General features: G+C 26.6%; 3 protein-coding genes across 3 annotated transcripts; 2 read left to right on the top strand and 1 right to left on the bottom strand.

The window, feature by feature from the left end:
* The first annotated feature begins 200 nt into the window (after positions 1–200).
* On the top strand, positions 201–11,385 carry LOC109597397 (protocadherin Fat 4). Its single transcript, XM_049965757.1, has 29 exons — positions 201–231; positions 1,062–1,306; positions 2,005–2,094; positions 2,317–2,454; positions 3,669–3,788; positions 3,889–3,964; positions 4,054–4,397; positions 4,568–4,747; positions 4,804–4,997; positions 5,242–5,449; positions 5,669–5,835; positions 5,894–6,063; positions 6,126–6,294; positions 6,372–6,534; positions 6,589–6,724; positions 6,794–6,976; positions 7,875–7,987; positions 8,199–8,414; positions 8,492–8,620; positions 8,676–8,808; positions 8,880–8,983; positions 9,043–9,447; positions 9,519–9,617; positions 9,690–9,891; positions 10,051–10,166; positions 10,226–10,365; positions 10,508–10,705; positions 10,782–10,949; positions 11,197–11,385. Exons 1-29 carry the CDS (start codon positions 201–203, stop codon positions 11,285–11,287), a joined length of 4,728 nt encoding a protein of 1,575 aa, XP_049821714.1. The 3' UTR covers positions 11,288–11,385.
* A 526-nt stretch (positions 11,386–11,911) lies between these two features.
* On the top strand, positions 11,912–13,827 carry LOC109597400 (WD repeat domain phosphoinositide-interacting protein 4). The gene is made up of 8 exons (XM_020013072.2): positions 11,912–12,040; positions 12,097–12,171; positions 12,307–12,499; positions 12,554–12,734; positions 12,805–13,013; positions 13,071–13,172; positions 13,356–13,474; positions 13,546–13,827. The coding sequence occupies exons 1-8, from the start codon at positions 11,992–11,994 to the stop codon at positions 13,653–13,655; spliced, it is 1,038 nt and encodes a 345-aa protein (XP_019868631.1). The 5' UTR covers positions 11,912–11,991; the 3' UTR covers positions 13,656–13,827.
* A 148-nt stretch (positions 13,828–13,975) lies between these two features.
* LOC109597395 (small integral membrane protein 20) lies at positions 13,976–14,584 on the bottom strand. Its single transcript, XM_049965259.1, has 4 exons — positions 14,510–14,584; positions 14,329–14,446; positions 14,221–14,277; positions 13,976–14,169 (listed from the first exon to the last, which is right to left on the bottom strand). The coding sequence occupies exons 2-4, from the start codon at positions 14,441–14,443 to the stop codon at positions 14,105–14,107; spliced, it is 237 nt and encodes a 78-aa protein (XP_049821216.1). The 5' UTR covers positions 14,444–14,446; positions 14,510–14,584; the 3' UTR covers positions 13,976–14,104.
* Positions 14,585–15,084: the final 500 nt, after the last annotated feature.

Here is a 15,084-nt window from a genome sequence, read left to right as displayed (position 1 = left end):
GTAAGCAGGGTAATATCAGCAGGAAATACATGTGTACTAGTGATGAGTGATTCCTAATTGTTTTGGCAATGAAATACAAGTAAAAACAATATTGAAGGCTCACTTGTGGCAAATAATCCATCTCCATTGTTCAGACGGGTTACAAATCAGTGGTTGACTCGATTGTAAATTTAAACTAGATGTAATTTACTTGTTTAAAGATGTGTGACTCGCCCATCACTAATACCAACTGTAGATTTATATTAACAACTCTTGTAACGAAATTGTTTTTTATTTTTTTAGGATTCTGCAAATTTACTATAAAACAAGGAGATATTGATATGACTTTTGTGTCTGAAAAACAAGTTGATTTAACTATGGATGAATATAATATTGCAAAAAGCGTTACTTTATTTAAAGTAGAATGTGCGTATTATTTATTATTATAAGAAATTTATAAGTTATTTATTTATTTATTTGTAAGTAAATATCTTGTATTGTAAAGAGGATAAGATTTTTTAAATTTATAAATCATCCATCATGACCAACGAAAATGAATGGTCAATAATTTGTTGAGAGTCAAAATATTATGTAATAGAGACTTTTTCTTATACTATCCTGAAAAATTGATAAATTTAAATTTTATGGCCAAAAAATAGTTAAATTAAATGTAATTAATAATAAAGTACAAACTACTCGTTATTAAAGTTATTAAAATTATTAAAATTTTAAATTATTTAATAGAAAATAAAAAAATCATTAGAAGTCACTTTTCGATGAAATTGTGTGATGATGAGTGACAGATTTGGTCCCCGATTTTTTTCCTTGAGAGTACTTCACTCGAATTAACCATTCATTTACACCTGTTAATGACAATACCTTAAAAGTGAGAAACAAACAAATTACTTTGTTTAAATTAAAATGAACTAGTGGTCCTTGCGGGTACAACACCATTCGAAATTCCATGCACTGAGTACTGCTACTGCAATTTTTGAAGAAACAACGAACACTTATTCAACGTCATAATGCTATAGAAATATAATATTATATTTGTATTAATGATGATTTTAATATTTTTTCAGACGATGACACAACTGTTGTAAGTATTCAGTTTGTGGGGCTGGATACTTTCGAATTTAAACAAGAAGAAGTAGATAATGAAATAAAAGTGATTGCAACTAGTGCATTTGATTATGAAAATATTGTTAGTGAACATAAATTAATCGTTTTGGATGAAAATGTTGGTAACATTGTTAATGTTATATTACACATTAATAACATAGATGATACTGCTCCCGTTATTAAGGGTGGTTCCTGTAAATTGGATGTAAGTAGTAAATTGTAATAATTATCAAAATTAAATAGGTGCTTTTCATTTTATATTTTAATGTACACCTGTGATTATACAGCAAATTAATGAAATTCCTCAGGTACCATTTTATGTTTTTGTTAGTAAAAAGTTATCAGAAATCTAGTAAATAATATGAAAAAATAATCAAAAACTAGTTGTTGTCAATGAATGACTGTTCTACATTTAAGAGGGATTACTAACATATAGAATATGTTTTGAAGCGACAATCAAAAATTATGGAACACGAACTGAAAAAGTAACCAAAATGAGGCAATAATGTAATGCGAATTCAAAATTTCTTTTGTTTGGGCTTCTTATAAGGAGAGATCCAATATCATTTAATTTAGACCTTGGAAGAGACAATGAAATTAGAGTCAATTTTAAAAACATATGTGGCAGTTAAAACGACTACTTTTAATAGTTTAATTGTTAATTATCAACACTTATTCAAAATAAAAACTAATAAATTAAGCCAGACAACGATTCGAAATAACGCAGGGAAGAACAGTCATAGACAACTAAAATTATTTATTCATTGTGCATTCTTCACACGTCTCTCTAATTAAGATACTCAATTCGTTTTTACGAATTTAATTATTTAGCTTTCTTTGATTTTGCTGTTCAATATTGCAAATCATCATTAATATTATTATTATTATTATTGTTTATTTTAGGAAACAAAACTATATACCAAGGATGATACACCGTGTGTTTTTGAACTAACAGATGCTGATCAAATGAATATGGATAAAATGAAGTTTATTGTAAGTACATGAATTTATACAGTAGGGAAAGCGTTTCACCAATCTGAACTTAGAGAGAGACATCATGCATCTCTATTGTACATGATGTCTCTTTCAGGATTCAGATGGATCAAACTCTTTTCGTACTGTATTAAAATATCTCTATTCTAAGTCGAGTTACAAATTGACGGTTACCTCAATTGTTAATTTGAACCGATTACAATTCATATTTACATTTTGTAGTTTTCGGAACCAGCTTTCAACATCGACTTCAAAAGTGCACCTACCGCTACTGACAAAAGCAGTAATATAGCTGTTGCAACAGAGTATGAATTGAATTATAAAGAACAACAGGTTTACATTATTGACTTAACAGTTCAGGTAAATGTTTATTATGTATTTGCATATATATATATATATATATATATATATATATATATATATATATTAGACTGTTTCAAAAAAATCGACAAATTTTTTTTTCTTATTTATATCGAAAACCTTGTAGGAAATGGTAAAAAAATACTGTGAAAGTTACAGCTCTTAATATTAATATTAAGGGGTGCCGCATCGTAAATTTTAATTTCCCATTTAAATAACACGGGGGCGGTGTTCTCTTGGATTTTGAAATTTTTTTAACTCTCGTTAGAGATAATATTTCAAAATGATCAAAACAGATTTTTATAGAAAATTTAACGCTCTACAAAAAATATCTCTTACAGTTTTTTGATACATTCATTTTTACAAAAATTATTTAACATTAAAGTTGGATTGAATTAAAATTTTGATATTTTTCTCATTTTCTGACGCATTATGACATATATTGTAGAGAATTTAATTTCCTATAATTTATCTCCGAAAAAGTATTTATGATATTTTTTACAGATCATAAGTTATCTGCAGAAAACTAAAAATTTTATTAAATAAATGTTATTTTACTGCTTTTTCTGTATTCACTTATAACTAGCAATAAGTATTGTAATTGCTCTTCATTTTTCGTGAAACACTTATTGTATTGTTCAATCAATGCAACACCACGCTCCGCCACATCATTTACGACCGTTAATTTTGTAAAAAATTGCACATTTACATCTTTATTAATGAAAAAAATTGCCAAATTGTAATAAAAGTCTGTTAGTGTAACGAAATATACAACTTTGTTTATAATAAACAATCAATTGTTTAAGTAAAAATCTATTTATTTAAATAAAATGTTTAATTTTAAGCAGTAAAATAACATTTATTTAACAAAATTTTTAGTTTTCTTCTTTCTCGGAGATAAATTATAGGAAATTGAATTCTCTACAAAAAATGTCATATAAAATTTTCCCATAAAGTTGATGGTTGCGTCAGAAAATGAGAAAAATGTCAAAATTTTAAATCCATCCAACTTTAATGTTAAATAAAATTTTCTATAAAAATCTGTTTTATATGTTTATCTCTCTAACGAGAGTTAGAACACCGTTCCCGTGTTATTTAAATGGGAAATTAAAATTTAGGATGCGGTACCTCTTAATATTAATATCAAGAGCTGTAACTTTCACAGAATTTTTTTTTACCATATATATCCATATTATATATATCCTTCTTTATAGGATTTTGGAAATAATGAAGGCTCTGCACAGATTATAATTAATGTAAATGACCTTCCTAATGAACCACCAGTTTGGCAAAAACAATTAATTAGTAAAAAAATTAAAGAAAAAGAAGCACACGTAAGTAATCTGCATTTAAATCAAACGTACTTTTAAATAATATAACATTTTTGAATTTTTCAATTAGAAATAACCTAAATAAATTATATTAATATTTTAGAGTTATATTATATCTGCAAGAGACGGAGATTATGGAATAAATAACCCCATAAAATTCAAAATTAATCAACCTGGAGGTAAATTAAAGATAGTTTTATTTTATTCAAATATGAGCTTAGTAACATTGTGTTTTCTATTATGTATAATAAACTCATAACTATTTTAGAATACATAACATTGGACGATACCGAGAATTCTACTCAAGTACATGTAGCTGCTATTGATAGAGATGCAACTAATCTAGATGAATATAACTTCACTATTATAGCTTATGAAGTAGGCGATGAAACTAGTACACTATCAGATGAGATACTTTTTATTATTGAGGATATAGATGATAATGATCCTCTTATATCTTTAGAAAAGATATCTGACATACAATGCTCTGATTCCAACATCCAAACAATTGAGACACATCAATATAATGATGATCAATCGGTAACCTTAAACATTTGCGAAAATTTTGATCAATCACTGCCTTTAAATCTAACAGTAAAAGATAGAGACACGGTAAGTCTTAATTGAAAAAAGCTTGATTATACAAGTAAAGTAAAAAATAATCGTAACATACACTGTAGAAAAAATAAATGTCAGCACGTACAATATAATTAATTAAAGCTATTATTTTAATTAATAATATAATAAATAATAATAATTAATGTATAACAATTACAATTTAGGGTAACAATGCACGTTTTAAAGTACAATTAGCAGAAACCAAAACTGGTAATGAATACACATCAGCATTTAAAATTACACCAAATGCTGGATATTTAATCGAGACTTTTGACATATCTGTATCAAATCAAAGTAAGTTAAACTACGAGGGAGATGAATTGTGGAGAAAAATAGAATTTAAGGTAATATGTTTTATTTAAAAAACACATATATAGGTACAAATGTAAAATAATTTCAGATGGTATCCGTAAGTACAAATAACGATACCAAAAGGGATGAGTGGACTATAAATATAAATCTTTTGGACTATAATGACGAATCCCCTATGTTTGAAAGTAGTTCATATAATTTCAATCTGGATGAAACAGCAAAATTGGGTGATCAAATAGGCAAAGTCGTAGCCTCTGACGCCGATGAGGGAGATATAGTTACGTAAGTAATTTTGAATTTACAAAAATTAACAAAATTTTTTGCCCAACGTGTACGCCCTTGATACTACTTTTATTCATGTTCGCCTTTCAAGTTGCTTTTTAGATAAACGTAAATTGAAAAAGTTTCACATTTTTGATCGTTAGTTTATTCATTTCAAACATTAGCAAAACAAGATCAGAAAAAAAAATAATATATAAATTTTAAGTATTAATTTAATTTTTACATGCCTACCAATGTTTTGTAGATATAAAATTAGTGGAAGCTTAGCTGAAGACTGTGTAGATATAGATAAAAATGGCATATTAACTGTTAAAAAAGAAAATGCTTTTGATTATGATGTACTAAACACTTTAATGTTCCAAGTTATTGCTAGTGATTCAGTCCATGAAAAATCAGCTTCAGTCACAATCAATTTAATTGATAAAAATAATAAACCACCATCTGTAAATGTGGTAAGTATATGTAATATGTTATATTAGTATTTAAAATTTAAATTTTAAAAAATATAATTATATATTAATAAAATATATAATTATTATATATATAATTATTATATATATATATATATATATATATATATATATATATATAATAATTATAATTAATAAATTACATATAATCTGAAAAAATTGTGAATTGATTCACTCTTTATAGATTAACGATTTTTTTAGAATCAAACCATAGAAATCGACGAAAATCAAGAAAAAGACAAAATTCTAGATGTCGAGATAACAGCATCAAGTACATTTGCTGAAGCCAAATTGGGAGCTGAGATAGACTGGGATCAATCATCTGTTCGTAAAAATTATCAGATAATAAAAATGGAAGACAAGATGAAGTATGGATAATTTTACTAACAATAACAAAATTTTAATAATATATTATATTTAATTTAGATGTTTGAGCTTGGTAATAAACGAAGATGAAGGAAATAAATTATCCATTGGTCTAAAAATAAATAATGATTACGGTCCAGATTTCGAAGAAATTGACACTATAAACATGATGTTAATTATAAATAATCCCAACTTCGACAAAGATTTTCCTGAAGCTGCTATGACTAAATGTAAGCAATTTGTGTGTAATGGAAAATGGACATATCTTATTCAAAATTATATATAATTTTAGTGACAATCGTTATTAACATTAAAGACGTTAATGACAATCCACCAGAATTTACAGAACAAACTAAATTACTTAATAGAACAGTAAGCGAAGGAGCTGCAGCAGGAACATCTGTGCGTACCATAATTGCCAAAGATAAAGATATTAATAGTAATATCACATATAGTATTGAGTAAGTATATTTATAAATATTATATTGCTAGATACTATTCCTCCATATTTTATAATACAATACTAACTGACTTTTAGACCAAAAGACATTTCATATGATTGGATAACTGTTGATCAATATAGCGGAGAACTTACAGTGAAACCAGGTAGTGATATTGATGCTGATACAAATAAAATAGAATATATACATTATACTGCAACAGCCTATGATGATGATGAAACTCACAAGGACTCTATTGATGTATTTTTCACTCATTAAGTAAATATTTGGAGATAACTTTTACTTAATTTTTAGATCGATATATATATACTAGATGAAAATAATAAAAAACCAACTCTCGATGATTCCAATAAAAATATTAAAGTAGTGGAAGAAACTGCTGATGGTCAAACAGTATACATCATAAAATACGAAGATAAAGACAGAGATGGTATTTATAAAAATATAATGTTTTTATAATTTCGAATATTAATTCTAAATATTTTGTAAATTGTTTTAGTTTCATATAATACTGTGGAGTGTCAACTAGTCGAAGGATATGAATGTTATCAACAATTAAGCATTAATTTTACGGGTAGAGACAATCATTTAATTATAAAGGATCGTATTGATAGAGACGTTATGACACATAATAACATTGACTGTTATATGAAATGCTGGGATAACCCGGACTTCGCCAATAGTAAGTATTAAATATTATAATTTTAATTATTTTGATTTAATGTACAGCTATAATTTATAAATATTAATCTTGTTGCCTTTAAACATACGATACAGTTCAATTTTTTTAAATGTATAAATTTTAGTGACCCAATAAACAAAAGTTTGATTTTGGCCATTATTTTTATTATAATAGCTAACAAATTGTTTATTGTTTATTTATTATTTATTTCATAAAAAAAAATTAAAATAAATAATTTCGCGACTTTGAAGAAAATATTGAAAAGATTATTTATTTCTGACTAAATTATGGAAAAGAACATATGAAATGGTGCAATCTGAGGTACTTCAGAAAATGTCTCTTAATACACAGCACTGTGTACCAAAATTTTCCAAATATCTAGAGTGGTATCATATCATAAAAAATATAACCTTTTGAAAATTTTACCATCCCATACGTCAAACATGTCTAGAACACATATATTATATATTGAAGTTATTTTCTTAAAATGAATCCAAAAATCATCCCCTTGAATACTATTTCCATTCTCTTGAAACATAATGAAGTTTATTTGTTTCTCCATTAATTTCTCTTTATTTTAAAAAAATTTTAAACATAAATGTGTTGTATGACTAATCAGAGACCAAAAAATATATATGAAACTATTGGAAAAATATATTTAGTAGTTTATTATTTGGGTATTCCTTTTGAAATCTTATGGTTTACATAAAATATTCTGCTATTCTCAATATATATTTAATCTATACTTTTTATAATTATATGATAAGTAGTGGTGGAAATATCCACTTTCCTGAAATCTCATGTTTTAATTTTATAGTAATGTAATTATTCTAGTCTAAATTATTAAATAAACACATTGATTCATACATTATATTAATCACATGTTTTTATTTTTCAGATAAAATACGAAATAATGTTGAGCAGGAATTTACCATCACTGTAGAGGATATTAATGATAATGAACCAACATTAGATATCTCTAGCTTCTCTTTATGCGAAAATGATATTAAAGTAAGAATGTGTTAAGGTCTTAAACATTCATATTCATCATCACTATAGGTCATGTGATTACTTATTCAAAAAGTCTTTTAATTCTCATAACGATTCTGTAAACAAAATTTCTCTTATTTTATTAAAATACGCATTTGAAATAATTTATAATAATCTATCAATAATCGTAATTTTATATATCTTAATTTTATTTATATATAATATATTTCAGGACAAAGATCTAATTACTTTCACTGCTAGTGATCCAGATGAAGGTCTTAATGGTACAGTCCAAATTATACTTAAAAAAGTTATAAGAAAAGATGATCAAGATTTTACTAATAAATTCACAATCATATCTGATACGAAAGAGGGAAATAAAAATGGAGTTTTACAATCCAAAGTAGATTTAAAAGACTATTATGGGACTTACATTATGACAATAAACGTGAGTACAAAATAAAATTAAGATTTATCACACACAAACAAGAGTTACAGAAGTAACAGAAATCATTTGAATTTTAGCTTGAGGATCAAGGTACTCCGCCACTAAGTTCATCAAAAGACATAACCATGATAATCAATAAATATGTTTTCAATCCACCGAGATTTATATTTCCAGATAAAAATGATATAAAAGTTGAACTGAAAATGGTAAATATAAGTATATGTAAATTAACTTACAATTGTAACCAACAATTTTAAATAGGATCAAACAGAAGGGAAGCCCCTAAAATTATTAAAAAATAATGAAGATTTGGAAAATATCGAAGCAAGTTATTTATCTGATGGAAAATGCAGTGAAGAAAATAATAAATTTCCTATTAAATTTAGTATAACAGGTAATAAAAGGTCTAAACTAAAAATAGAACAATTTTATATTCACACATTCTGTATAAATATTTTATTTTAGGTGGCGATAATAGTGGTATGTTTAAGTTAAGTACAGTTGGAACTTGCAGTGCTCAACTTCAAATTACAAATAAGTTTAAACCCATTAACGGGGAAGATTACGATGTAAATATTTATTCCTGTAGAAAAATTTTAACCACAACGTTAATTTATTTATTTTGTAGCTTACCATAGAAGCAACAATTGTAAAGGGAGAGGGAGATGAGGGAGACAATATTACCACAAAAATTAATTTAATTCTAGTGTTCATTGAAATAACAGATCCTTGGTTTGTAAATTCAGACAACGTGACACTCTCAATGTTCGAAAATGATGAGACCCAGGTTAGCGCCCTTAATACTACCGTAACTTATGGATCCGAAACAGCAGATCTGGACTACTACTTCCACTTGAAGGAATATGAAAATTTATTTGCTGTTTCTAAAACATCAGACAATATTTATATAAACACTCAAGTGAAACTGAAGTATGAAGTACATAACAATTACGACTTCACTATTGTAGTAACCAGATATGAAAACAGTAATGAAAGTCAAGATAAAAGATCTTATAAAAATATAAACATTGAGGTAAGCATGTGTTAAAAAAAAATTGAAATTACATATTCCTATCGTTAATTTTGATTTTTTAATTACTCTAGGTGATAGACACTAATAATTATCCTCCATACTTCATTGAAGATGTTTATCTTGGTGCAGTTATGTATCAATACAAAATGGATACTGTTATTACTGTTAATGTAAGTGTAAAAATCATGAAACAATATGAGAAAAAATTTAATTTATAATTGATTTAATTTTTAATGTTTTAGGCTAATGATACTGATACTGTTGGTAACATACTTACTTATAAAATGTCGAACGTTCAAGCGACAGGAAAAAATATTGACATTGATAAACCATTTTCTATATCTAACACATCTGGCGACGTAAAGCCAAATTTTGAGGTTACTGAAAACATGGAAGGATATTTTACTTTTACTGTGACTGTAACTGACACAGTAGACCCATATGGTTAGTGTAATAATAATACACATAATACTTAGTAATAATAATCAGTACACTGACTACACGAAATAAAACTTCAAAAACTTTTCAAGTATACTAAAGTATTTAATGTACTTATTTTGTAAATTATTTCTAAACATATTTTAAAACATTTTTTAATTATAGGAAATGGACCTTATGAAACAACCACACCTGTAACAATTCTTGTAATTTCACAAAACAATATTTTAATATTCCGTTTTGACAACGATGAAAACACTATTATAAATCAGAAGACAAAGGTACTGTTTTTACTATTTTTATAGTGTAATATACGTGTAATAATACGAAATATTTTTAGATTCTCGATATAGTAGAAAGTGTCTTAGGATATCAGGCAAGATCGATTTCAATTACACAAAATAAAGTAACAACTTATGTGGATGTATCTATGTACTTCATTCAGAACAATGCCGCACTTTTAGCGTCTGATGTATTAAAGTAAGTAAATATTAATAATGTAGCTTAAAACTGTTTCCTTATTTTTATAAAGTCATTCTTATTGTTTAATGTTTTAACAATTCTGTGATTAAACTTATGTTTATTATCGTTAACTGTATTAAAATATAAAACAATTATACAGGGAATTATCAGACGTGAAAAAATTTAGAACATTGAAAGAAGAACTTCGAAATGAGTCCTTGTTACTTCTTAATTTTGAATCTGATGCAAATGAAGAGGACCTCACTGCACTCCTCAAAGCATGGCTTATCAGCGTTTCCGTTATTCTAGGAGCATTATGCATCATATTAATAGTTGTGTTTATATTAAGAAATCGCCAGTGAGTATCTATTTGTACAAATCTTTGAACTTTATTAGAAATACTATTCAAACATAATATATTGATAATTTTATAGATTAACACGACGGATAAGTCAACTCACTAACAACAAATTTGGCTCCGATGAATCAATCAATAAAAGGAGAACAGTTAATGCACCTGGTACGAATTTACATGCATCGGAAGGTACAAATCCGGTGTTAACAAAACAAGATCACGATAATGAAAAAGTCGATAAAATAAGGTAAAGATTACATGAAATTTTATTATTACATTAAAGTAAATAATTGTAAATGTTCATTAAATACATATTCACACAACGATTTGAATACATGCAAAGAAATGATAGTCCGACGGAACCTTTTATACTTTATATCACATCACATTCACGAAATAAATTTTGAGACTTCCACGTCATTTTGGGAACATCCTGTATATACGAATATAATTATATTTTTTGGTATCCGTTATATTATTTTATTTGATTTCAGTGTTGCTAGTGTTGACAGCGGCGATTCAGATTTAATGGGAATTGAGGATAATGGCCAATTTGAATTTAATACAAACTCTCCAGGAATTTAAGTGGTGTATATGATGTTATTTTTATTGTATATATGTAAATAAAAAATTATAAATATTTATATAGACTGTATATGTTTGAATAAATAGAAATAAATATATTTATGTATTTATATAATAAATAAAATAATTTATATTTATATATTTAAACTGAGTAGACAAAAAATGTAGTACAAATATACAGAGTGGCCCATTTGAAAGCAGGGTACTCTCATAAAATTTGTATTTTTTGTTCCATTTTAATAATGCCGTACGGTCAGCGACAGATCTGCAATTACTCATATATATATTTATTTTATATTACGATATATATATATATATATATATATATATATATTCTATATATATATTCTATATTACCATATCGTATTCGTCATTAAAAGTTTAATATACAATATAGTTTATAATCTAGGTAAAACAAATAAATTCAAAAATAAGAATATATTTCACAAAACAATCAATATATTCTGAATTCGAAGTTTAACTGCGGGTCTCTTGCTTTCATTTTTTATTTCGTGTAGTATATTAAATATTATTTAAGGGTAAAAGGTAACAGTGGTTGCCTAACACTAAAAACTGACATGAAGTTAGCTTTATTTTGGATAATTCAGCTGATTGTCAGTCATAGACTACCAAAATACGTATATAAATATTTACATTTCAATAGCATGTTTATACTTCTAAACTGAAGAGCATAATTCCACAAAATGAGTAGTGACAAGAAAATAGTCAGTTTAAAGTTTAATCAAGATCAAAGTAAGTAACATTAAACAGACATCAAACATATTTTGAGCACATGTTTCTTTGTTTAGGTTGCTTCTCATGTTGCATGGAGAATGGTATTCGAATTTATAATATAGTTCCTCTGGTTGAAAAAACTCATTATGGTAAGTTAATAATTTTAAATTTGCATTTTTTTAACTTCTTTTTGGATACTTATTGTAATCCTATCATGAAATTATTAAATTACATGGAAGTTGCTTTTTACTAATTTATGAATACCAATATAATATGACTTTCAGATATCGACATGGTGGGAAGTGCTTCACAGTGTGAAATGCTTTTTCGCACAAATTTATTAGCAATTGTTGCTGGAGGTTCAAGACCCAAATATCCAGATAATGTTCTTCTAATTTTTGATGACCATACTAAGAAGTTTATAATGGAAATAACGTTTGCTTCTTCTATTAGGGCAATACGTTTGCGACGTGATAAGTAAATTGTGTATGAACCAATTCAAACATCAATAATATCATATAAAATTTCTAGGTTGGTTGTGGCATTGTTAAATAAAATACACGTTTTCTCCTTTCCTTCACCAACTCAAAGACTATTTTCATTGGAAACAAGGGAAAACATGCGCGGGTTATGCGAGGTTAGTGCATTAGCATCAGCTGAAAAACAAATTTTGATATTTCCTGGACACAGATTAGGCAGTGTGCAACTGGTGGTAAGTCGTACAATTTAATAAAAAATGATCACATTACTTGTAAATAAAGAGATTGTTTACAATTTTTTAGGATTTGACCTGTACTGAAATGAGTGTGTCATCAGCTCCTGTTTGGATCCCAGCCCATAAAAGTGAAATAGCCTGCTTGGCACTAAATCAACAAGGGACTCGAATTGCCACTGCGTCTAATAAGGGTACATTAATTCGTGTCTGGGATTCTACAACAAGGCAACAGTTGGTGGAACTAAGAAGAGGCTCTGATAATGCTTATTTAAACTGGTATGAAAATTATCCATAAATTGTTTAAAAACTGTTGTTATCACCTGTGTTTTTTAGCATCAACTTTAGCAGAGATTCTGATTATTTGTGTTGTTCAAGTGACAAGGGAACAGTCCACATTTTTGCAATTAAAAATACGACACTAAACAAAAGACTGGCGTAAGTGTGTTTAAATTTATATAAATATAACCATTTGACTTAATTACATTAAGTCTTAAAATAATTTTATACTACATTATAAATGTATAATAATAATAATATTCTAAAACAAATTAAATGACTAATCTAATTTTATCTGACAGTGTATACATATTTTTAAACATTATTGTGTACTATTTTCAGCATATCAAGTGTCGCAATATTGGGAAAATATGGAGAATCCCAATGGGCTTTAGCAAAATTTACTGTTCCCCCAGAAGGTCCATGCATTTGTGCCTTTGGGGGCAATAGTTCAGTGATAGGTTAGTTCATTGATATTTAGTAAATCATCGAAGATATTTAAATCATAACTAATGATGTATTGATTTTTCAGCAATTTGTATGGATGGTACATTCCATAAATATGTTTTTAACGCTGACGGCAGTTGCAATCGAGAAGAATATGATGAATTTTTGTATGTTGGTGATGATGATGAAATGTAAATATAAAACGACTTATAAAGAATTTTGTAAACAATTTGTATATATATTTTAATAATTGATATAAATTGTATTTAAGTTTAAAAATAATTTAATTTAGAATTTAATTATTATGTATTCTTTATCATCAATTTGATCTGGGAACACATTGTTCAATAAACGATCATTTTAAGTATTTTATATATAATTTATGTAACATGTTTTCTAATTATTTACAAATAAAATTAAAATATTAATATTGATAATCCTTGATTAAAATTTGGTTTCAGTTATTAATCAGCTTTTATTTCTACTATTCTGAAAGTACATATTTAAATCATATGTATCTCTATCAGAAATTGTTTATTATATGCCCAATTTTTATACAATATTTACAACCTACATTATGAACACAGTTTAAAAACAGAAAATTATGCTAATATTTAATTTAAAGCATGTACACAAAAATGTTTTTAATCTGAACTAGATGTTTTATTCGTCTTTTTTCTGTCAAATGGATCTGACCACACTTTCATATCTAAAAGATAATTATTAAATTACATTTATGTTAATGCAAAATAAAACTTACTTCCTGGTTGTATTTCTTCTTGTTTAATGTTTGCCCTAGTGTGGGCCTGGATTTGTTCTACAAAAAGTTAAATTCAACTTGGTGACTAAATAATATAAAATTGCTTACTGTATTTTTCAGTATTAATCATAGGATCTATTATAATTGGATAAATTGCCAGAGCAATACCTCCAACTAATCCTCCAATTAAGGCAGTGTACCTCCAACCTACCAATCGAGGCATTTTCTAAAAAAAATATACCAATTTCAACTTTTTTAGGGTTATATCATATTTATACATTTGACCTACATCTTGTAGGTCACTTGTATTCTATAACCCAACTATCGTGACAAAATAAATTATATTGAATAGAAATACACAATATAAACATATACAGAATTCTAATTAATGTTACAGTGCGACAGTAAAGAAGAAGAAAATAATTGTTTTTACAACTAAATTCATCGAAAACGAATTAGAGCTCCTCCACAGTTACTTTATTATATTTAAAAAATATAAAATTATGAGCAATAAAATATTTAACGCATTTGATATGTTAGAATGAATGTGTAGTGTATATACAAATGGAAACATTTTTAGAATATTAAATTGAAATCTATTTAAAAATATGTATATTACATAAGCACAATACTTCATAATAACAGGTCTAATCTGCTCTAATCTAATATACAAGTTGGTTCTCCTATAACGAGGCATAAGAACTGAGAAGGAACCTTTCAACTAAATCCAAAAACACGTCAAGTTTATTTGTCAGTTTGTAATGCTTTGTATATTATGAAATGAAATGTATGAAAATATTAATTATTTAAATTATCAAAAAAAATTAAATTCCTCACAAATTCCTGGTGCCTCACATATTCTGA

The sequence above is a fragment of the Aethina tumida genome, chromosome 3 (assembly GCF_024364675.1).
Source record: "Aethina tumida isolate Nest 87 chromosome 3, icAetTumi1.1, whole genome shotgun sequence".
Lineage (NCBI taxonomy): Eukaryota > Metazoa > Arthropoda > Insecta > Coleoptera > Nitidulidae > Aethina > Aethina tumida.
Note: the sequence above shows the minus strand (reverse complement) of the source record. Positions and strands in the feature narration are given on the sequence as shown.

Excerpts from the sequence above, each read along its gene's own strand:
- LOC109597397 (XM_049965757.1), top strand. The coding sequence starts at position 201 with ATGTGTGACTCGCCCATCACTAATACCAACT. Across the intron at positions 6,064-6,125 it reads TGAAGCTGCTATGACTAAAT|TGACAATCGTTATTAACATT; the intron begins GTAAGCAATTTG and ends ATATAATTTTAG. Across the intron at positions 10,950-11,196 it reads GAAAAAGTCGATAAAATAAG|TGTTGCTAGTGTTGACAGCG; the intron begins GTAAAGATTACA and ends ATTTGATTTCAG.
- LOC109597400 (XM_020013072.2), top strand. The coding sequence starts at position 11,992 with ATGAGTAGTGACAAGAAAATAGTCAGTTTAAAGTTTAATCAAGATCAA. Across the intron at positions 12,041-12,096 it reads AAAGTTTAATCAAGATCAAA|GTTGCTTCTCATGTTGCATG; the intron begins GTAAGTAACATT and ends TTCTTTGTTTAG. Across the intron at positions 12,500-12,553 it reads ATACGTTTGCGACGTGATAA|GTTGGTTGTGGCATTGTTAA; the intron begins GTAAATTGTGTA and ends TAAAATTTCTAG.
- LOC109597395 (XM_049965259.1), bottom strand. The coding sequence starts at position 14,443 with ATGCCTCGATTGGTAGGTTGGAGGTACACTGCCTTAATTGGAGGATTA. Across the intron at positions 14,278-14,328 it reads GATTAATACTGAAAAATACA|AACAAATCCAGGCCCACACT; the intron begins GTAAGCAATTTT and ends AACTTTTTGTAG. Across the intron at positions 14,170-14,220 it reads AGAAGAAATACAACCAGGAA|ATATGAAAGTGTGGTCAGAT; the intron begins GTAAGTTTTATT and ends ATTATCTTTTAG.